The sequence below is a fragment of the Vigna unguiculata genome, chromosome 11 (genome assembly GCF_004118075.2).
Source record: "Vigna unguiculata cultivar IT97K-499-35 chromosome 11, ASM411807v1, whole genome shotgun sequence".
NCBI classification, from domain to species: domain Eukaryota; kingdom Viridiplantae; phylum Streptophyta; class Magnoliopsida; order Fabales; family Fabaceae; genus Vigna; species Vigna unguiculata.
Genome location: NC_040289.1, coordinates 2,645,673 through 2,669,100, shown reverse-complemented (window position 1 = coordinate 2,669,100; position 23,428 = coordinate 2,645,673). Strand labels below are relative to the sequence as shown.

General features: G+C 35.4%; 3 protein-coding genes and 2 long non-coding RNA genes across 8 annotated transcripts; 2 read left to right on the top strand and 3 right to left on the bottom strand.

Annotated features, from left to right (window-relative positions):
- Positions 1–3,280: 3,280 nt before the first annotated feature.
- Positions 3,281–6,074, bottom strand: LOC114169205 (putative disease resistance RPP13-like protein 1). Of its 2 annotated transcripts, XM_028054247.1 has the most exons (2): positions 4,532–6,074; positions 4,063–4,377 (listed from the first exon to the last, which is right to left on the bottom strand). In XM_028054247.1, exons 1-2 carry the CDS (start codon positions 5,886–5,888, stop codon positions 4,319–4,321), a joined length of 1,416 nt encoding a protein of 471 aa, XP_027910048.1. In that variant the 5' UTR covers positions 5,889–6,074; the 3' UTR covers positions 4,063–4,318. The 2 variants fall into 2 exon arrangements, with proteins under 2 accessions (XP_027910047.1, XP_027910048.1); XM_028054246.1 differs by having other exon boundaries at positions 3,281–6,074.
- Positions 6,075–6,144: 70 nt separating this feature from the next.
- On the top strand, positions 6,145–9,129 carry LOC114169211. The gene is made up of 4 exons (XR_003600846.1): positions 6,145–6,650; positions 7,648–7,963; positions 8,508–8,574; positions 9,034–9,129. It is a non-coding gene; the product is annotated as an uncharacterized LOC114169211 (long non-coding RNA).
- LOC114169207 (cysteine-rich receptor-like protein kinase 25) lies at positions 7,549–22,135 on the bottom strand. Of its 3 annotated transcripts, XR_003600845.1 has the most exons (8): positions 21,235–22,135; positions 20,795–20,908; positions 20,516–20,685; positions 20,218–20,428; positions 19,266–19,503; positions 19,000–19,150; positions 18,469–18,909; positions 7,549–7,601 (listed from the first exon to the last, which is right to left on the bottom strand). XR_003600845.1 is itself a non-coding variant. In XM_028054250.1 (7 exons), exons 1-7 carry the CDS (start codon positions 22,013–22,015, stop codon positions 18,601–18,603), a joined length of 1,974 nt encoding a protein of 657 aa, XP_027910051.1. In that variant the 5' UTR covers positions 22,016–22,135; the 3' UTR covers positions 18,370–18,600. The 3 variants fall into 3 exon arrangements, 2 of the variants coding, with proteins under 2 accessions (XP_027910051.1, XP_027910052.1); XM_028054250.1 differs by lacking the exon at positions 7,549–7,601 and having other exon boundaries at positions 18,370–18,909; XM_028054251.1 differs by lacking the exon at positions 7,549–7,601 and having other exon boundaries at positions 18,370–18,909; positions 21,529–22,135.
- Positions 7,678–17,107, bottom strand: LOC114169209 (cysteine-rich receptor-like protein kinase 10). Its single transcript, XM_028054253.1, has 7 exons — positions 16,110–17,107; positions 15,841–15,964; positions 15,562–15,731; positions 15,263–15,473; positions 8,414–8,651; positions 8,148–8,298; positions 7,678–8,057 (listed from the first exon to the last, which is right to left on the bottom strand). The coding sequence occupies exons 1-7, from the start codon at positions 16,881–16,883 to the stop codon at positions 7,749–7,751; spliced, it is 1,977 nt and encodes a 658-aa protein (XP_027910054.1). The 5' UTR covers positions 16,884–17,107; the 3' UTR covers positions 7,678–7,748.
- On the top strand, positions 18,028–18,535 carry LOC114169212. The gene is made up of 3 exons (XR_003600847.1): positions 18,028–18,230; positions 18,329–18,361; positions 18,450–18,535. It is a non-coding gene; the product is annotated as an uncharacterized LOC114169212 (long non-coding RNA).
- Positions 22,136–23,428: the final 1,293 nt, after the last annotated feature.

Here is a 23,428-nt window from a genome sequence, read left to right as displayed (position 1 = left end):
TTGGGAATTATTTTTTTTTCATTTAATATCCTTCGAAACCGAACTTTTCTTATAGTTGATTTTTTTAAACATCAAGCAGCAGATAATATTAGGTAATATATTCCTTTCGTGTGTTTTTAGAATAAAATTCAAAATTAATTCATTGAAAATAAAATCGTTCTTTGATTTTAAGTTGTGAAAAATTAATCATAATACATATAATAATATTAATAAATTTTGGATTCGAATTTGAAAACGTAACAGACAGTAAAAGAAAAAGGATGTGATAACAAAATTTAAATTTAACATTTAAAATAAAAAATATATACAAAAAGTTAATTTTTGTAATAAATACTTTAATATTATTGATAAAAATATATAAATTCAAATATTCAAAAAAATTGATGATCCATAGTGATATAATAATATGTAATAATGTAAATATAAAATATAATAATATTAATATAATTAAAATATAAGGTAAAAAATAAAAATTATAAATTTTTTAAACTTTTAAAGATATGGAAATAATTAACTATTTCAATTTCAATATTATTGCAAGATTAAGATTAGAAAATTGGAATTCGAAATATATACAGTAACATTTTCTTTAAAAGCGATTATCAAACTGAAGCTTTCGAATGAAAGTGGGTACTCTTTGACTAATTAAACCAAAAATATATTAATAAAATTTGAATTTTGACATCCAAAAAAAAAAATTGTGAAATAGTGTAAGTTTTTTAATAGATTCTTATAATGTCTCTAAACAACTTTTAAATGTTTTTAACTTATAAGAAATGTTCGTATTTAATATATTATCAAAATCTAAAAAATGATAAATTGAAAAAATTTAATGGAAATACATTAATATTCACATCTAAAAATAATAAAAGTTAAAAATATGATATAGAAAATAAACAAGTAATATAATATTTAGGAACAAAAGCTTCGTGGTTCTTAATAATATAATAATATATTAGTCTTAATATGATAATAACAATAGTAAAAATAATTAAAATATGGTGTAAAATAATAAATAAATAATTGTAAAATTTAAATATGAATTTTAAAATATTTTTAAATAATTTTTACATATTTTTGACGTTTTACACAAACTTAAATAATAATTTAAAAAATAATTTTTATAACATATACATTGGTATATCATTACAAGTTAAAATTATACATTCTTAAAATTTTTAAAGATATAAAAATCACTAATGATCTCGATTTCAATATTTTTTTTTTTCTAAATTAAGATATATATTGTCAAATTTGAAATTCAAAATATATAGTCATAAAGTTTGTACTATCTGAAGAGAGTGGGTACCAAACTGACATATCTGAAGAGAGTGAGTACTATCTGACTAATTAAACATTACATTTATATGCATCACGATCTATCATTTGTAGCTTTATATCGTTTACTCTTCACATTTTGTGTATCCTTTAACGTTTGTATCTTTATTAACTCTTTATATCGTCTATCATTTTTATTATTAGAGAATTAACTATTATATTTTTCTACATTTTTTACTCAATATTTCATTTAAAATTTAATTTAATTTCTTAATTTTAATTAACTAAATCTTAATATATTATTTAAAATATTAAAAATATATAAAAATAATTTAAATACATTTTTATCATAAAATCGATTAAAATATTATTATTGAATTTTATAAAATAAAATTTATATTAAATTTAATTATACTTTAATAATTTTAACAACTTTTGAAATATACTATAATTTTAATAAATATAGAAGAAAATAAATATACTATCATTTTTAATTTTAAAATTCGATATCCGTGCGTTGCACGGGTAAGAATACTAGTAAGAAGAAAAAGGAGATTATGAATGTGTGAAGTGATACCAACTCCTATTTCCTATGGGCATGCACAAACTTTTAGAATCCTTTCCGACGAAAAGTGATTCGAATATCAATTGAAAAGTGAGCCAAAAAATTGAAGAAAGCAACTACCATCGAGAGAACCAAATTGTAGAAAAACGAAGGAATTTGAAAGGCGGTGATATATTCTTATTTGTAGAAGTTCTATATGTCTAAATAAATAACTACATGAGTAAATATCAATCATCGATAACAATGATCCGTGTGATACTTACATTTATATTTCTGATAAAATACAGCTCGAATGTTACTTTTGAGGAGAGACAAATCCTTTTCGTAATTATACATTACCTTGGTAAAGTAATAGAGATTGTTACATTAGTATTAAGAAGATTCTTGGATCTTTTTGATTTTGGTTCATCCTCTGAGAACTTTCTTCCAACAGAAAATACTGGGTGCTTGGGTTTTGGAAGGTTTAATTTGTCATTCCCTAGCATTACAACAACATCTGACATGGTTGGTCTGTATGTTGCATTTTCTTGAACACACAACAATGCATAGAAACAATCATCTCCAATGGCCAATCTATTTCCATAGAAAACATACACTTCAATGATTAGATCACAATATTTAAGATTTTAAGAATCTACTGAGAAAACAAAAGATAATATGCTGCTCCATTTACTTTATGATCAAGATACAGATGGCGTAAATAAACAAAACAACTTGTAAGTACATTATTTAGAAGTTGGCCATTACTCTCTTTTCAGATATCCATGTCATATATCAATTATGTAGTTTTAAAATCTATATATTGTTTTACAATCCAAGAACTAATTTCTGAATAGCAAAATCTGATGATTTTGCATTATGTATGTGAATAAAATGTGAAGAATGCAAACCAGAAACTTGGCAGTAATTCGCATGTAACAATTTCTTACCTAACTTCTATTATCAGAATATATATAGTGTTCTGTAATTCATGAAAGCATTTTAAATACATATGACATTAAAACAAAGACAGAGATACCTGGAATGCTAAGTTCATAATGCTTAGAGTTTCTTTTTCGAGAAGATTAAATCCAAATGACTTTCAAAATAAATTAATGGAAAACAAATCATATGATGTAAGTATGAACAAAGAAGGCGAAAACAGAGTGGGTGAGAAAGCAACTTTACCTAACAACTGAATGATAAATCGTGACCACTACCAAATACAGAATACAAAATTGGCGCCAGAGCTTTCACACTTTCTCCTCTTCACCATTTTGTCATCCAACTTCAAAAGAGGATATCCATAATAAGACATTAATAGGCTAAAAGTTGATGCGTGAAGAAAGTGTTTGGACTAAATGAGATTGTATTTGGAATGCTTCAAAGACAATATGGAGAATTGGAACCTGAGAACAATGTAGGCACATGAGAATTGGTGTATTGGTAGTTTCCAACTTGTATTTTGTCTAATATGTTTACTCGTTTTCCGTCAATCCATATGTATTTAATGTGAGCAATCTTTTCCCAGTCTTCACCTTCTTCTTTCTTGCACCGCTGTTTGAGGAATGGGCAGTCTTCAATTATGAGTTGTGAAATAGATTCAGACAAACCCTCCTCTGGCAAGCATTGGAGTGTTAGACAGTTATGAAGAACCAATTTCTGAAGAGAGGAGAGGTGACAGAGACCCCTGTAGTCCAGTTTCTTAAGATTTGGACAATCCTTTATGCTTAGCATAGTAAGAGTGATTGGGAGCAAACCTTCACCCGGAAAAAGCTCCACATCCACATCGCCAATATACAAAAATTCTAGGGAAGGGCTGGTTCCCAAAGCCCCTTTCAGTGAGGCAAAAAGTTTGGAGCAATTTAAGATGTGTTTTATCCTTCAAATTCACTAACAATGCATCACAAGGATTCACAATATTTTCGACATTTCTGATTGACAGCTTTCCATGAAGATCAATTTCTCCTAGTTGAATAATGGATTCATTACTTTTGCCAACCTCAAACCTATCCATCCATAGTTGAAGATTCTCCAACTTTCCTAAATGCAGCGGATCCTTCCTTAAAGTAGTTCCCACAAGTTCAAGGCGGCACAAATTGGTGAGTTCATGCAAAGTCGAGGGCAACTCTTTCAAATATAAACACTTGTTCAGTTTCAACACTTGCAAGTTACAGGGCAAATAGGTTGAGTTGGGAAGTCTCTCTATTCGAGTACCTGAAAGGTCTAATGAACAGAGATATATAAGATTGCCTAAAGTGTCAGACACCTCTTTTATTTTTGTATTTGAAAGGTCTAATGAACGGAGATGTATAAGATTTCCTATACTGTCAGACATCTCTTTTATGTTACAACACCAAGGCAACGATAACAGCCGTAAGAACTTGAAATTTGAGATCAACTCTTGCAATGCCATCCCACAGCCCCCCCGAATGGATATAAATGTCCGTAGCCCTTTAGCATCACATAAACTTTTATGACATCGAACAGGATCTATTACAGTGGAAAAGTGACGGATTGTCTTTGGTACTCTTTCTGCTCTATCAACTCCCAACCTGAAACACATTTCACCAGAAACATACTTTGCTAAATCATTGAGAAGGTCGTGCATGACAAAACATGGGTAGTTGTATATCAGTGAAGGTTGAAAAAATGATCTGGATAATAGATCATTGAAGTAATGTTCACCTACTTCCTCTGGAGACTTACTTCGTTGAGAGCATTGTAGAAAATTTTGAGCCATCCATAAGAGAATTAAGCTCTCCTTGTCAAACTTATGGTCTTTGGGGAATAATGCACAAAAAGCGAAACATCTCTTGAGATGAGAAGGAAGATGGTAATAGCTCAACAACAAAGCTGGGATGATTTTACTTTCTTCTATCGCTAAGTCCCATATCTCGCTTCTCAATACACCTTCCCACTCTGAAGTAAATGATTTTGTGTGTAAAAGACATCCCAGCGTTTCTAGGCCCAGAGGTAATCCTTTGCACTTTCCAACGATCTTCATGCCAATCTCCTTCAACTCATAATTCAATCTAGAGTTTTCATCTTGGAATGCATGTTTAGCAAAAACTTGCCAACTGTGATCTTCATCTAATTGCTTTAGGTGGTGTATGTAGGTTGATTGCATGATAGAAGCAACTTTGTGACTGCGTGTAATTTTACTTCCCTTAGCTCCACACCTAAGAGGAGTTTTTAATGTTTTCCAATCCTTTCGGTCTTCATTCCAAACATCATCTAGAACAAGAAGAAACTTCCTTCCAGTCAACTTTTCTTTCAATTTTCCATGAACCATTTCTATGGTTTCACTATCATCTTTTACTTTAGTGAAAGCCCCAATAATTGCTTTTGATACTTTCAAAACATCAAATTCATCAGAAACACAAACCCAAGCTTTTTCATCAAATCTAACTTCTTTCATCTTTGGGTCATTGTATACATGTTGGGCAATTGTGGTCTTACCCATCCCACCCATACCCACAATAGAAAGTATTGACAACCGGTTATGATTGTTACTGTCTGATGTCAGCCAATTAAGGATAATTTCTTTGTCATCATCTCTGCCATAAATAACATCTTCAGCCACCAACGATGAGGATTCATTTTTTCTCTCTAACACTTTATTCCCCAATTCGGATCTAACACTAGCAGCATTTTTCAGACCTAGATCATCCTTTTGGTTTAAAAGAGATTCAAGGTCGTCTACGACTTCCTTCAGCTTGGATTCAAGACTGCTTACCTTACTAGCACTGCTCCTGTATTCAAGTTCTGATGCACTTTTGGAGAATTCATAATCTATTTCATCCAGCAGATCCTCTGCGTCAAACAACACGTCTCTGACCTCATCAAGCCACGATTTAACATATGTATCAACGAACTGCTTTAGTTCTGCATCATCAACGACAGCATTGATGGACACCAACTTCCTCCTCAAATATTTTAGCAGCTTCTCATCGAGCTTTCTCCCACGAAAGTAGTCAACAACTTTATGAGAATCCAACTTATCAAGTAGCACCTGAAGAACAGCTCCACAAAGAGCACCACCAAGTGTTTCAAGGACAGGCATGGTTGGAAAGGAGTGGCGAAATCAAAGAGAAGGATTTGAAAATTGGGAGTGCAGCTTAGTTAGGTAGATAAAGGATTGACAAAAGATAATGAGTGAGTATTTTGTTGGATATGGCTTTAATTCAATAGATTTCTGGCCAAGAAGCTGTAGCTGTCTAATTTTAGAAAACTGTAGAATGAAATTTACAATTCCAATTTTGGAGTGATGAAAATTCTATATTTGCAAAACTAAGAAATATAATATGTAGTAACTTTATTGCATCTAGTCAATTTGGGCGGTTATCTGATGAATAAACTAAAACCCAACGGTCCTACATCTTCCGGAATTTCAGCCATGACATGAGAACGTGCCCACTCAAATCATGAAACTCAGAGATGAGAAAACACTAACAATTGAAAAATTAAAATATACATTTAACTATAAATACACAATTAAAAAATTGAAGAAAGCAACTACCATTGAGAGAACCAAACTGTAGAAAAACAAAGACCATTGAGAGAACCAAACTGTAGAAAAACAAAGGAATTTGAAAGGCGGTGATTCATTGCAAGGAGAGACAGATAGAATATGAATCAATGTTCAGTTCGGAGGAGTTATCTAATCACTACTTCTCAAGAATTGCTACAAATCATTGTAAAGAGAAAGAGAAATTCTATTTCGACCATATTTGATGAGAACGGAAAAATAGTCGTATGAGAGTTTTTTGGAGACAAAGAAGTCTTCTGTTACGTTAATTTCAAACTTGAAGCTACAAATTTTCAGGTACTACTTTGTATTTATTACACTTTCAGTACTATATGAAAATTTTCCTTCTTTTTTTTAAGATAAAACTGTGAGCATCTCATTCATTTTAGTAAAATTTAGTCATTTAACCTTGTTTTATAATAGAAAAAGGACAAGAACAACACAATAACAATGAAAAAAAGGATAAATAACCAATTTAGTTTTTGAATGTATGAGATTCTTTCATGTGAACTTGATTAGAAATAATTTGTCTGGTTGAATGGTTGTCAGAATAAAAGAATGCTGGTTTTTTATAGTCGATTTTAAAATCATCAAGAAGATATATGTAAGTCGCTGCAGTTCACAAGATGATGCAGCTAAGGTTCTGTACAATTTGATTCTCTGAAGGGTATTTGTTTTCTACAACTTTTTTGGTTCACCTCAAATGATATTAGTGCACGTGCATGCCCATAGGAACTAGGAGTCTCTTTCTTGGAAAATATAACAACTTCACACATTAATAATGACATTTTGTTTTTTTGTTATCACTCAAACAAGAATGAGTTGGTGGTGGATGTGGCCTGTTTGTGAAAATGCTTGGGAGAGCCATGGAGCAGAAAGGCCATGGATTTGCAAAGAAAAACGAGGATATGATGATGCTTATTACAAAATGAATGAAACGAGTCTTTCGTCGCTGCAAATTTGGGGATATGCAATTCTTTATTAAGAGCTTTATACCGGATTTACCTTGCCGTGTTGGAATTATAAGTATTTTCTTACTAATGGGTTGTCATGGCATATAAGTTTGAGGTTATATTGCAATTCTTCTTTCCTCTCTATTCTTAAGAACAAATATTGGGCTATATTTATTACTGACAGGTATTTAGTTTTCACTCCACCTTAAACATACATGGATATTTGCCTCTTTTTTTTTTTCTCTCAAACATTGTTGTATATGAAATGTACATCAGCTTTTTCTTCAGCTTGCACCTTAACAGAGTACAATATTGATAATGGAACTGTGACTACGGTGTAGATTTGGAGGCTGGCATGGTGGTGTGTTGGTGCTGGCGACTTGTGAGGTGACACTCAATGTCACAAGAGGAGAATAAATGAAATCAAATACAAAAATGTTCATTACCTCGGTATAGTAATAGAGGTTGTTGCATCATTAATGGAAAGATTCTTGGAACTTTTTGGTGTGGAGAAGTCCTCTAAGGTCGTTCTTCCAACTGAAAATGGTGGATGCTTGGGTTCTGGAAGGGCCATTGCGTCACTTGCCAACATTACAACAACATCAGACATTGTTGGTCTATCTTTTGCATCTTCTTGAACACACAACAAACCAATCTGTATGCATCTCTCAACTTCACTTCCTACAAAGGATTTTTCCAGTGTTGGATCCATCATTTGCAAACATTTTCTTTCACACCATATTCTCCAAGCCTACAAGTATTTTGTAGTTTGTTAATATTTTTAAGCATTAACTAGAACTGTTGAACAGTTTGTTGGCCATATATAACTGAGGAGACTTACATACAACAGAAGAGTCTGACCATGCTCTGAGAGATAGAATCCGCTATTCTTTCTCCCGCAAATGATTTCTAGAACTAGAACTCCGAAGCTGAAAACATCAGATTTCACTGAAAACAATCCTTCCATAGCATACTCAGGAGCCATGTATCCACTATTGCAAATCAATAGAGCTTTATTATTTGTCATGTCAACGTGTAGGGAAACAAAGATTTATTGTTTCTAAATTACTTATTGTTTAAGAAATGTTTGGTATGAGTAAAACTTACTAAGTGCCCATTACTCGTTTTGTATTTGCCTGGTTCTGTCCTTTTTCAAATGTCCTTGCCAGTCCAAAATCTGATATTTTGGGATTCATTTCAGGGTCTAATAGAACATTGCTAGCTTTGAGATCTCTGTGAATTACTTTAAGTCGAGAGTCCTCGTGAAGGTATAAAATACCTCTTGCTATTCCATTTATAATGCTTAATCTTAATTTCCAATCAAAATGCTTTTTTCTCTCATTATCTGACAACACAATAACAGAGACGAAATTTAGCAACAATACATTATTTGAAGCAAAATCTATCAAATACCAAATGAGATTTGGCCTTAGCCTAGGAAAATAAATTTAGTATTTTATCCTTAAAGATGATCTATAACATGATTATTCATTGCATGATTATGCTAAAGTCCGGATTGCACTGGTCCAACCCAAGTTTATTAATTACCAGTTACCATTATCATTATATTATCTCTCTGTTATTATTATTTTTATCCTATATAAGTTGTTAACAAAACTCATGGATCAATTTATCCTATATATACACTCTATGAGTAAACACACTATTCAATATTAAACACTCTTTAAACTCGGTCCATACTCTCTAATTACTTTAGCATCAAAAAGTTTTATGCAGCAGCTAGATCTCCCCTCTGACCTCCCTTGGAGCTCAGTGCAAAATACTCATTAGTTGGAGCCCGACTTCTAGAGAGAGGGTTGACTCTGTTGACAAACAAGTCTCTCTAGATAAACACTCTTTGTATTCAGATTTTGTTGTGTCTTGAAAATGAAGCACTACATGGTCCTTTTATAGGCCTTTGGACATTACCCTTCAACTACATTCATTAAATATAACTACTACCTAACTCACAATTAATACAACAACTTCTAACTACCCACCTTCCAACTACCAACTACACACCTTCCAACTACCAACTACCCACATTTAAGTTTACCTAACAAAATCCCCCCATAAACTTAAATGCTCTTCTTGTCCTTCATTCCAAGTATCATCTTGTTGTTCTCAAACAGAGAGGATGGCAGCGGCTTTGTAAACATATCTGCAGCTTGTGCACGACTTTCAACGTGCTCCAACTCTACATTTCCTTCTTTCACTTGTTCTCGGATGAAGTGAAATCGAACATCAATGTGCTTGCTTCTCTCATGATTGACCGGGTTCTTTGCCAATTCAATGGCCGACTTGTTATCAACTCGGATCACAGTCCCCTTTTCTTGCTTCAATTTCAGTTTACTTAGAAGGTTTCTAAGCCAAACTGCATGGCAGACACTCCAGGATGCTGCAACGTACTCTGCTTCACATGTTGACAGTGTTACAATGGGCTGTTTCTTTGAAAGCCAGGTGAACGCCGTGCTCCCCATGAAGAATACATATCCAGACGTACTTTTCCGGTCATCAACATCTCCACACCAATCACTGTCTGAGTAGCCGACTAGTCGGTAATCATCTGTCCTGGTATACATCAGACCAAGTGACACAGTTCCTCTCACATACCTTAGAATTCTCTTTAAGGCCTTCCAATGAGTATACCTTGGTTCCTCCATATACCGACTTGCTATTCCAACACTCAGCATTAAATCTGGTCTAGTATTTGTAAGATACCTGAGACTTCCAATCAGACTTCGGTATTTGCTCGCATCAACTCGGTCTCCATCTGCATACTTAGAAAGTTTTGTGCCAGGTTCCATAGGGGTGGAAACCGGGTTGCAACTTGTCATCTTGAACTTCTTTAAGACCTCCTCAGCATACCTTTCCTGCGACACAAAGATACCGTCCTTCCCTTGAATGACTTCCAAACCAAGGAAATACTTCATAAGACCTAAGTCGGTCATCTCGAACTCCTTCTTCATCACTTCTTTAAATGCTTCAATTAGCTCAGCATTATTCCCTGTGAAGATAAGATCATCGACATAGAGGGCAATGAACATCACATCTTCTCCTTTCTTCTTTATGTAAAGAGCATGTTCATAAGGGCACTGCTCATACCCATTCTTCTTGAAGTAAGTGTCGATTCTTTCATTCCATGCTCGTGGAGCTTGCTTCAGGCCATAAAGTGCCTTCTTCAATCTCAGGACTTTCTTCTCTTCGCCTCTTCGCATGTATCCAAGTGGTTGTTCAACATATACTTCCTCTTCCAAGACTCCATTCAGAAATGCTGACTTCACATCCATCTGCAAGATTGTCCATCTGTGTTGAGCTGCTAAGGAAATCAACAATCTGATTGTTTCCATCCTCGTCACTGGAGCGAATACTTCATCATAGTTTATTCCTTCCTTCTGCTTGTACCCCTTCACTACGAGTCGAGCTTTATATCGCTCAACTTCTCCTTCAGCATTTGTTTTCTTCTTAAACACCCACTTTACGCCAATAGGCCGAGCTCCTTTGAGCAGATCGGTTAGCTCCCACGTGTTGTTGCGTTCGATTGCTCCGATCTCTTCATTCATTGCCATTTGCCACTTTTCCTCCTGTACGGCCTCTTCAAAGCTCAAGTCTTCCGAATCTGCCAAGAAACATACAACATGTACTTCGTCAGTCGAGTTGTATATGTCTTGCAGGCTTCGCGCTCTAGGCTGTAGAGGTTCATCTTCTTCATCAGAAGTCTCATGATCTCTCACAGCTGGTGGTGTATCTACTTCCAAGCTTCTAGACTCCTTCTCCGAGTTGTTCCACTTCCACTCGCTCTCTTCATCAACTTGAACATCTCGGCTCATAATCACCTTCTTTGTTATTGGGTTGAACAACCTATACGCCTTGGTTTTTTCATCGTACCCAATAAACACGTACTTCTTGCTCCGATCTTCAAGTTTGGTCCTTTGTTGAGCTGGAACATGACCATAAGCAATCACTAGTACAGGGAAGGCAAACGACAGCGGTTATTTTGCACTTTTGGCTTCGGGTTCGCACCCGAGGCATATACTGCCGAGGTAAAAAGACTCTCGTTTATGCCTCGGTTATTAACCCGAGGTAGAAAAAGTAGTTACTGCCTCGGTTTCTCCAACCGAGGCCTAATCGTGTATCAGAAATAAAAAAAAAATTTCGACGGAGCAGCGGCGGTGCAGGCGGAATGAAGGGTTGCTGCTCCAAGTCCTTCAACTTCACACCCACCACCTCTTCCCCACTCCCACCCCTTTTCACAAATTCCCCAATCTCCCTCTCCAAACAAACCACCATCAACCCTTTTAAACCATCTTCAAGTAAAAAAATCGAGAATCTCCATTCACACCCAAATACGAATCTGTTTCCCAATCATTCACACCCAAGCACAAATTGAAACGGAGAAGCAGAGAAGAGAGAAAATCGCCAGCGGCATCGCCGGCAGCGGGTCGGACTTCAAACAGGCTGAGCAGCAGCGGCTTCAATCACGACTGGGGGCGCGACAGCGGGGCTCGCGGTGTTCCAGACTTAGCGTGGCTCGCACGAGAAGAAGAATGAGAGGCTTGGAACGCAACGGAGGCCGGCGACACTTCCGGTAGCGGTTGGCGTCATCACCGGTGGCTTCGGAAGCACGAGAAGCTTGCGAGAGAGTGACTCGTGTTTGGAGGACAAGATGCGGAGCCTCGCACACAGAACACAAGAACGAAGGAGCGCTCGCGAAAAAAGGAAAAAATGAGGTCGAGACAGTGACCCGAGCAGCGGCTTCAATCACGACTGGGGTGTAGTGGAAGAAGAAGAAAAGATTTGGATGTGGTGTGGGGATGCTCGAAGAAGAAGAAAATCGTGATGGTTTGCGCGGCTGCAAAAGGATTTAGGGTTTTTTAAACCCACGAAGCCATACTGCCTCGGTTAATTCGAAACCGAGGCATATTGTCTTACATACTGCCTCGGTTATAAAAGAACCGAGGCATATTCTATCAGTGAATTAAAACAAAAAAAAAAATACAGCCAAGTAACTGCATCGGGTAAAAAAAACCTAAAGCAAAAAAGCTATTAGGCCTCGGTTCTGTGGTAACCGAGGCATAAAAACAGTTAAAAAATTTCAAATTTTGTGAACAGCGCGAATTCGCAATTTTTTTTAAGCTATATGCCTCGGTTAGTATAACAACCGAGGCATAAAAGGTGCATTTAATTACAAAAATGCCACCGCATGTTTATATGCAGCGGGTATACAGGAACCGAGGCATATACTGCGATGTAAAAACTCTAAAATGCACTAGTGAATGCTGCCAAACACTTTGAGGTGAGACACACTCGGCTTTCTTCCACTCCAGACTTCTTGCGGTGTCTTTTTGTTCAACTTAGCATGTGGACATCTATTTTGCACATAGATGGCACATTGCACTGCTTCCGCCCAGAACTCCTTAGGCAAGTTCTTGCTTTTCAACATTGTACGAACCATGTCAAGTATGGTTCGATTTTTCCTCTCAGCTACTCCATTCTGTTGGGGTGAGTATGGTGTTGTCAGAAATCTCCTTATTCCTTGCTCCTCACAATACTTCATGAGCTCGGATGAGATGAACTCGCCTCCTCGGTCAGACCTAACTGATTTGATAGGCATGTCTGTCTCCTTTTTAACCATTGCTTTAAACCTTTTAAACACTTGGAACACCTCGGATTTCTCCTTCAAAAAATACACCCATGTTTTTCTTGAAAAATCATCTATGAAAGAAATGAAATACCTTTTCCCACTGAAAGATTCAGGGGTAATTGGTCCACAAATGTCTGTGTGAATTAATCTGAGTTGTTCCTTTGCCCGGTACTCGGCAGTCCTCGGAAATGAGGTCCTTGGATGCTCCCCGAGCACGCACTCTTCACAGAATTTCTTTTCAAACTCCACAGTCGGGAGTCCTCGCACCATCTCCTTTTTCACCAACTCAGCTAGCCCACCAAAATGTAAGTGGCCAAACCGGAAGTGCCACATCATAGCTTCATCCTTCACGTCAAGTTTCAAGCACCTCTCTTGGACTATTTTCAAGTCCAGCTTGTACATCCTGTTCTTCTTCATCTCTACACGGGCAATCAATCGATCTGACTTATCTTTCAAGTATAGTACTCGATCTTTCATCAGAACCGAGTAGCCTTTCTCCATCAGCTGGCCCATGCTCAATATATTGCTCTTGAGATCGGGTACATAGTACACATCTCTGATTTCTCCAACTTGGTTGTTCTTCTGTAGGTACCAGATTGTACCCCGACCTTTTACTGCCACCTTTGATGCATCTCCAAATGATACGTGTCCAGTGTCAACTTTGGTGAGCTCCTTAAAAAGATTCTCGTCCCCACACATGTGGTTGCTTGCTCCTGTATCAAGGTACCAAACTGAGTTGTCAGAACAACTCGGACTTAGCTCGGCACCTGATCTCCTGGACATCATCAATATTCTTTCTTCCTCAGCGTCCTCAGAAAGGAAGTTCGTTTCCTTCTTGATTTCAGATCGGCAATCCTTCGCGAAATGTCCAACCTTCCCACAATTGTAACATTTGACTCCTGAGTAGCAGTCTTTAGCAAAATGACCGTACTTACCACATTTGAAGCACTCAACTCCTGAGTTGTTCGACTGACCGCCTCGGCCGCTACCACCACGACCTCCAGCTTGTCCTCGGCCACGCCAGTTTTGTTGGCTGACCTGTTCTTGACCTCTTTCATATCCTCCTCTGCCTCTACCACCTCGGCCTCGAGTGTTTTGAGTATAAGGAACCTTTTTCTCCCTAATGGTTGCCTTTGCTTGGAGTGCTTGATCAAGGGACTCCTCCTTCTTTTTCCTTCTCCGCTGCTCATGCGCTTCAAGCGACCCAGCAAGCTCTTCCACCGAGAGCGCTGTCAAGTCCTTTGATTCCTCTATTGCGCAAACTATATTCTCGAAGTCGTCGGTTAATGACCTCAAGATTTTTTCCACCACTCGGCAAGCGGGCAGCGTCTCTCCATTTCTACCGAGCTGATTCGCTACGGTCTCAACTCGGGAGACGTACTCGGCAACCCCTTCATCTTCCTTCATCCTCATCCTTTCATGCTCGCCTCTGAGAGTTTGAAGCCGAACTTGCTTCACACGGTTATCCCCTTTGTATGCCTTTTCCAGAATATCCCACGCTTCTTTTGAAGACGTAGCATTTGCTATCTTCTCAAAGCCGGACTCATCAACAGCTCGGTACAGCACGTACAAAGCCGTTTTGTCTTTTGCTCGTGTTGTTTTTAACGTAGCAATCTGGGCTATCGTCATTTCTCCAACATCCTCTGGTTCTTGGTGCCCATTTTCGACCACCTCCCATACTTCTTGGGAACCAAAGAGAGCCTTCATTTGCAGACTCCAGTTATCATAGCTGACGCCTTTTGATAACTTCGGCAGGGGCATGCTGTTAGCTAAGCTGGCCATCTCGATCAAACTCTCTAACTTACTCAAACACTCAGGCTCTCAAGCTCTGATGCCAATTTGTTGACAAACAAGTCTCTCTAGATAAACACTCTTTGTATTCAGATTTTGTTGTGTCTTGAAAATGAAGCACTACATGGTCCTTTTATAGGCCTTTGGACATTACCCTTCAACTACATTCATTAAATATAACTACTACCTAACTCACAATTAATACAACAACTTCTAACTACCCACCTTCCAACTACCAACTACACACCTTCCAACTACCAACTACCCACATTTAAGTTTACCTAACAGACTCAACTCGAAGACTCCTTGGTAAATTCCGTTAAGAACACCCAGTCTTGCTATTTTTATTCTTAAAATCAATAGTACCCCATATACATGAAGTACTTTAAAGCTCATAATAGAGCCACTTGACATGTGAATCAAGAATAACTTCTATTTTTAAACCTAAAATTGCAAAGAAAATATTGCAGAGCAAGCATTTGTACTTTTCATTGAAGCTATGAAGCTGTGTAACAACATACCAAAGAGGTGAAAGTCGAGGCTTTTATTAGGCAAATATTCATAAACTAGTATCTTTTCATTTTCCTCCAAGCAACATGCAAGAAGTCTCACAAGGTTGCGATGCTGGAGTTTAGCTATAAACATTACTTCATTATTGAACTCCTCTGAACCTTGACCAGAAAATTTTGACAGCCTTTTAACTGCAATTTGTCTTCCATCTGGCAGAATTCCCTGACACACATAGCGATCAATCAATAAAAGCATATTGAAAGATGATAAAAATAAATAATCTATATCCAGAAGTCCAAATCATTAAAACCTTGTACACTGGGCCAAATCCACCTTCCCCCAGTTTTGATACTTCAGAGAACTTATCAGTACTTTGTAGAATAGTGATTAATGGGATAGTAGGAAGGTCTGGATTCAGTGTATCCTCAGTTTGAATATTGTGATATGATGATAGACGAATGGCACGAGTTATCAACCCATCTACATAGTCAAGTTTGTGAGTTATTGTGTGAACTAAATAATCATATTTGAGTATGGGATGGCAAATAAGCCATCAAAAAAGTAGTCATTTATTGTTCAGGGAAATTACCTTTCCTAGTTCTATTCCTGCACCAATATACGCTCAAACATAGAACAGTTATTGACCCCGTCACACTGAAGCTAATAGTCAAGATTTTTGACCTATTATTGCCCCCTTGTTTAGGTGTAACAAGATAAAAGAAGAATAATTAATATTTCAAAGAAATCAACTTCATTAAATAAACAAACAAGAATCACCTGTCATAGAAAGTGATTACTACTCATTTTACAAAAGAACAAGTGAAAAAAGTGTTACTGTAAGATCGATGAATCACCTATTTGCAGATTAGGCTCAGCAACTGAAGATTTTTGGTAAAACATGTGATCATCATACTTTATGAAACAACTTCCGGTCCAAATCATCCATCCCAATTTATGTTCACAACATTTTGCAACTTGTGCTAATATGGTCTCCAAGCACTGTCTGCACCCTTCATTTGTGAGATCTCTAGTGCATTGCACCAAACCATACCTTCTCTCAGTAGAACTCAAATTAAAGACATCCATATAAAACAACTGATTAGTAGTACCCTTAGTTGCTTTTCTGATCAAACTTCTCAAAAAATCATCACCTTTCTGAATATCTTCCTTGTTAGATATATTTTTGTCTCCAAGAGAATGCCATGATCGGTTTGTTAAAACAGTTCCGAAAAAGTTCTCATTGGAGTACCTTAAAATGCAAAAATCATACCAAACCATAGCAGAGGCCCTATTGGTGCAGCGGTGAGGGGCTTCTTTGGCAGCCGTAGAGACACAGAATTGACAAAAGTATCTACCCACGTCACCACGACATTCATAGAGACCATACACAGGACTGTTGTTTCCTATGCTTTTGTAGTTATAACCTTTGCCTGTTGATGCATCTGAAGATACCCATCTGAGCATTCTCTCAAGATTTGTTTGGTATACACTGCTGAGAGGTTGTTGGGTTGTGTTTTGGCAATTACTTCCCACAAAAATCGGTGTTTGTGCCTTCGTTACACGTGGTCTGAAACTCAACAGTAAGAAAAAACCATAGCATATTAATCTCAGGTGTAGATTTTTCTCCACCATATCTGCAGTTTGCCTTAAAGACTTACTCAGATGTTGATTATATAAAAATCAAAACATTATACCAAGTAATGCATTTGATTAGACCAACTAATGCATTTGACCATGTCTATTCTGATCAAATAGTATTACCCTCTTATCTGCAATATGTGGAAACTTTCTCCCAAGTAATTAACACCGTTAATTCTTTTGTTTTTTTTTCAAACGGAATACTTCATAGTCAAAATTTGGTTTATGAAAACCGAATTTTAAACTTCATTCTTGCAACAATATGTCAAAAAGAAAAAAAGAAAAAAATTGAATGTCGGAATTTGGATTATATAACGACCCAGTTATAAACATGGTAAGTATATATATATATATATATATATATATATATATATATATATATATATATATATATATATATATATATATATGAAAATTATTTGATTCTATTCTATTTAATTTGAGAATTCTGTTTGAGAGTAAGAAAAACAAATAATTGAGAGAGTTTTTGTAAAGAAAAAGAGAAATTCTATTTCGACCATATTTGATGAGAACGGAAAAATAGTCGTATGAGATTTTTTTGGAGACAAACAAGTCTTCTGTTACGTTAATTTCAAACTTGAAGCTACAAATTTTCAGGTACCACTTTGTATTTATTATACATTCAGTACTATATGAAAATTTTCCTTCTTTTTTTTAAGATTAAACTGTGAGCATCTCATTCATTTTAGTAAAATTTAGTCATTTAACCTTGTTTTATAATAGAAAAAGGACAACAACAACACAATAATAATGAAAAAAAGGATAAACAACCAATTTAGTTTTTGAATGTATGAGATTCTTTCATGTGAACTTGATTAGAAATAGTTTGTCTGGTTGAATGGTTGTCAGAATAAACCAATGCTGGTTTTCTATAGTCGATTTTAAAACCATCAAGAAGATATATGTAAGTCGCTGCAGTTCACAAGATGATGCAGCTAAGGTTCTGTACAATTTGATTCTCTGAAGGGTATTTGTTTTCTACAACTTTTTTGGTTCACCTCAAATGATTAGTGCACGTGCATGCCCATAGGAACTAGGAGTCTCTTTCTTGGAAAATATAACAACTTCACACATTAATAATGACATTTTGTTTTTTTGTTATCACTCAAACAAGAATGAGTTGGTGGTGGATGTGGCCTGTTTGTGAAAATGCTTGGGAGAGCCATGGAGCAGAAAGGCCATGGATTTGCAAAGAAAAACGAGGATATGGTGATGCTTATTACAAAATGAGTGAAATGATTCTTTCATCGCTGCAAATTTGGGGATTTGAAATTCTTTATTAAGAGCTTTATATCCGAGTTACCTTGCCGTGTTGGAATCGTAAGTATTATCTTATATCTTATTAATGGGTTGTCATGGCATATGAGTTTGAGGCTGTTTTCTTCTCATTGCAATTCTTCTTTCCTTTCTATTTTTAGGAACAAATATTGGGCTATATTTATTACTGACAGGTATTTAGTTTCCATTTCACCTTAAACATACATGGATATTTGCCTCTTTTTTTTTCTCAAACATTGTTGTATATGAAATGTACATCAGCTTTTTCTTCAGCTTGCACCTTAAGAGAGTACAATATTGATAATGGAACTGTGACTAAGCTGCCATGGTGGTGTGTTGGTGCTGACGACTTGTGAGGTGACATGCAATGTCCCATGAGGAGAATAAATGAAATCAAATACAAAAATGTTCATTACCTCGGTATAGTAATAGAGGTTGTTGCATCATTAATGGAAAGATTCTTGGAACTTTTTGATGTAGAGAACTCCTCTAAGGTCGTTCTTCCAACTGAAAATGGTGGGTGCTTGGGTTCTAGAAGGGTCATTGCGTCACTTGCCAACATTACAACAACATCAGACATGGTTGGTCTATCTTTTGCATCTTCTTGAACACACAACAAACCAATCTGTATGCATCTCTCAACTTCACTTCCTACAAAGGATTTTTCCAGTGTTGGATCCATCATTTGCAAACATTTTCTTTCACACCATATTCTCCAAGCCTACAAGTATTTTGTAGTTTGTTAATATTTTTAAGCATTAACTAGAACTGTTGAACAGTTTGTTGGCCATATATAACTGAGGAGACTTACATACAACAGAAGAGTCTGACCATGCTCTGAGAGATAGAATCCGCTATTCTTTCTCCCGCAAATGATTTCTAGAACTAGAACTCCGAAGCTGAAAACATCAGATTTCACTGAAAACAATCCTTCCATAGCATACTCAGGAGCCATGTATCCACTATTGCAAATCAATAGAGCTTTATTATTTGGCATGTCAATGTGTAGGGAAACAAAGATTTATTTTTTCTAAATTACTTACTGTTTAAGAAATGTTTGGTATGAGTAAAACTTACTAAGTGCCCATTACTCGTTTTGTATTTGCCTGGTTCTGTCCTTTTTCAAATGTCCTTGCCAATCCAAAATCTGATATTTTGGGATTCATTTCAGGGTCTAATAGAACATTGCTAGCTTTGAGATCTCTGTGAATTACTTTAAGTCGAGAATCCTCGTGAAGGTATAAAATACCTCTTGCTATTCCATTGATAATGCTTAATCTTAATTTCCAATCAAAATGCTTTTTTCTCTCATTATCTGACAACACAATAACAGAGACGAAATTGAGCAACAATACAGTATTTGAAGCAAAATCTACCAAATACCAAATGAGATTTGGCCTTAGCCTAGGAAAAGAATTTAGTATTTTATCCTTAAAGATTATCTATAACATGATTATTCATTGCATGATTATGCTAAAGTCCGGATTGCACTGGTCCAACCAGAGTTTATTAATTACCAGTTACATTATCATTATATTATCTCTCTGTTATTATTATTTTTATCCTATATAAGTTGTTAACAAAACTCATGGATCAATTTATCCTATATATACACTCTATGATACAGGGAGTAAACACACTATTCAATATTAAACACTCTTTAAACTTAGTCCATACTCTCTAATTACTTTAGCATCAAAAAGTTTTATGCAGCAGCTAGATCTTCCCTCTGACCTCCCTTGGAGCTCAGTGCAAAATACTCATTAGTTGGAGCCCGACTTCTAGAGAGAGCGTTGACTCAACTCGAAGACTCCTCGGTAAATTCAGGTAAGAACACCCAATCTTGCTATTTTTATTCTTAAAATCAATAGTACCCCATATACATGAAGTACTTTAAAGCTCATAATAGAACCACTTGACTTGTGAATCAAGAGTAACTTCTATTTTTAAACCTAAAATTGCAAAGAAAAAATTGCTGAGCAAGCATTTGTACTTTTCATTGAAGCTATGAAGCTGTGTAAGAACATACCAAACAGGTGAAAGTCGAGGCTTTTATTAGGCAAATATTCATAAACTAGTATCTTTTCATTTTCCTCCAAGCAACATGCAAGAAGTCTCACAAGGTTGCGATGCTGGAGTTTAGCTATAAACATTACTTCATTATTGAACTCCTCTGAACCTTGACCAGAAAATTTTGACAGCCTTTTAACTGCAATTTGTCTTCCATCTGGCAGAATTCCCTGATAAACATAGAGATCAATCAATAGAAGCATAATGAAAGATGACAAAAATAAAAATCCAAATCCAAAATTCTAAATCATTAAAACCTTGTATACTGGGCCAAATCCACCTTCTCCCAGTTTTGATACTTCAGAAAAGTTATCAGTACTTTGTAGAATTGTGATTAATGGTATAGTAGGAAGGTCTGAATTCAGTGTTTCCTCAGTTTGAACATTGTGATATGATGATAGACGAACGACACGAGATATCAGCCCATCTACATAGTCATGTTTGCGAGTTCTTGTGTGAACTAAATAACCATATTTGAATACGGGATGGCAAATAAGCCATCAAAAAAATAGTCATGTATTGTTCAAGGAAATTACCTTTTCTAGTTCTACACCACCACCAATATACACTCAAACATAGTACAGTTATTGACCCCGTCACACTGAAGCTAATAATCAAGATTTTTGACCTATTATTGCCCCCTTGTTTAGCTGCAACAATATAAAAGTAGAATAATTCATTTTCCCAAGAAATCAACTTCAATAAATAAACAAACAAGTATTACCTGTGTCATAGAAAGTCACTACTATTCCAATTTACAGTAGAAGAAGTGAAAAAAGTGTTACTCTAACATCTATTACTAGATAGTTTTTCTTATGGTTATAGCGGTTACACATCAGTTTTTGTATCAGGTTTTTTTCTGTTATACAGAGTTTTATATAAGCTCTGTTTCTTCTCTTTCTATAGTACGTTTTTCTCAAATCAATACAATGATAATTCTCACAAAATCTGAGAACTAAGAAGATCAATGAATCACCTATATGAAGATTAGGTTCAGCAACTAAAGATGTTTGGTAGAACATATAATCGTCATACTTTATCACACAACTTCCGGTCCAAATCGACCATCCCAATTTATGTTCACAACATTTGGCAACTTGGGCTAATATGGTCTCCAAACACTGTGTGCACCCTTCATTTGTGAGATCTCTAGAACATTGCACCAAGCCATATCTTCTCTCAGTGGAACTCAAATTAAAGACATCCATATAAAACAACTGGTTAGTCTCCTTAGTTGCTTTTCTGATCAAACTTCTCATAAAATCATTACCTTTCTGAATATCTTCCATATTGGATATGTTTTTCTCTCCAAGAGCATGCCATGACGGATTTGTTAAAACAGTCCCATAAAAGCTCTCATTGGAGTATCTTAGAACGCAAAAGTCATACCAAACCATAGCAGAGACCCTGTTGGGGCAGCGCTGAGGGGCTTCTTTGGCAGCAGTAGAGACACAGAATTGACAAAAGTATCCGACAACATCACCACGACAATCATAGAGGCCATACACAGGACTGTTGTTGCCTATGCTTTTGTAGTTATAACCTTTGCTTGTGGCTGCATCTGAAGATGCCCATCTGAGCATTTCCTCAAGATTTGTTTGGTATACACTGTTGAGAGGCTGCTGGGTTGTGTTTTGGCAGTTGCTTCCCACAAAAATGGGTGTTTGTGCCTTCGTAACATGTGGTCTGAAACTCAGCAACAGCAACAAGTGGAAACCATAGCATATTGATCTCAGGTGTAGTTTTTTTCCCACCATAATAACCCTGCAGTTGCTTCAATTATTTGCTCAAAAAATGATTATATCAAACATGATACAGTATAGAAAGTATCACTTGGATTTGATTATACATGTATATTCCGATCAAATAGTATCACTGTCTTAAGTCAACATAGTTATATGTGGAAGTCCTCTCTTCATTACTTGACTCTAAATAACGGAGATATAAATTTGTTCTTATATAGTCATAATATTATAAAAGAATAAAATTACAAATTTGGAAGGGAGAGGTCGTGAGAGGTACTGAGTTCAAGTCTCCCAATAATATTTAGAAGAGTTCAGGTTGATATAGAAAAAATGAAAAAGATCGTGGATTCAAATTTATGCACCGACCAAAAAACTAACTATTGATATTTATAGGTAAAAAAGTTATAAAATTAAAGAATTACAAAATTATATAATTATAAAATTACATAATTTATGCACAAAAGATAACGAGACAAAATAAATGTCATATCATTCAATTTATAATCATATCACTTAACTAACAAAAAAATCTACCAAAATCTAGCGGTAAATACTCAATTAACAACTTAAAATTTCTAGGAACTTAAAATTGAATGAAACATATATTTTAATACCTCTTTTAAAAAAATTTATATATTAAAGTGGTACTTTTTTTATATTTGGTATTGTATTAAACAAGAATTTATAAATGATTATTATTGTAAAATATAAATTCAATATATACCAAGTCCGTCACAGAAGAAACCTAATCAAGACGCAAAAGCACTATCTCTGACTTATTACCACGACAATGACCATAAGAAAACTTTGCCAACACGGAATCAAAACAAAGACAACTTTGAAGAATATGCAACCTAATTAAAACTCCATAAGATCTTTAATCACCGTAACATCAACCACAACAATAACATTTTATTTATATTTATGTAATCATTATTATAATGGGCTGATAATAAATTTAATACTTTAAAAAACAATTTTTTTTTTGTCATTAAATATCAATTTTCTCTCTTAATGGACCAATATTTCCCATGAAAAGTTATATATTTTAAGAAAAAAATTGTTTTAAGAATATATAGATCTAAAGATGAATTTTAATTAACAAATTATAATATATTTTTCATTCAAAATTCAACATATAATAAATATATGTATGAGATTATACATAAAATATATTCAACAAGTGAAATATCAACTTGCGTCTACCAGAAGACACACTTCAAATATGTCTCACTAACCTTTGATCCAACATTCAAGACTTTTATTTTATTTACAAGCAATCTAAGGAAAAGATTGGTATAAGTTCAATACAACTCAAGTCATGCATCTACCCATGTCATAGTGTGTAAGAACTTATATCTATGTGACTTAATCATCTATATAAAACAAGATGATACGTGTTAAAAGATAAATTTCAATAATTAA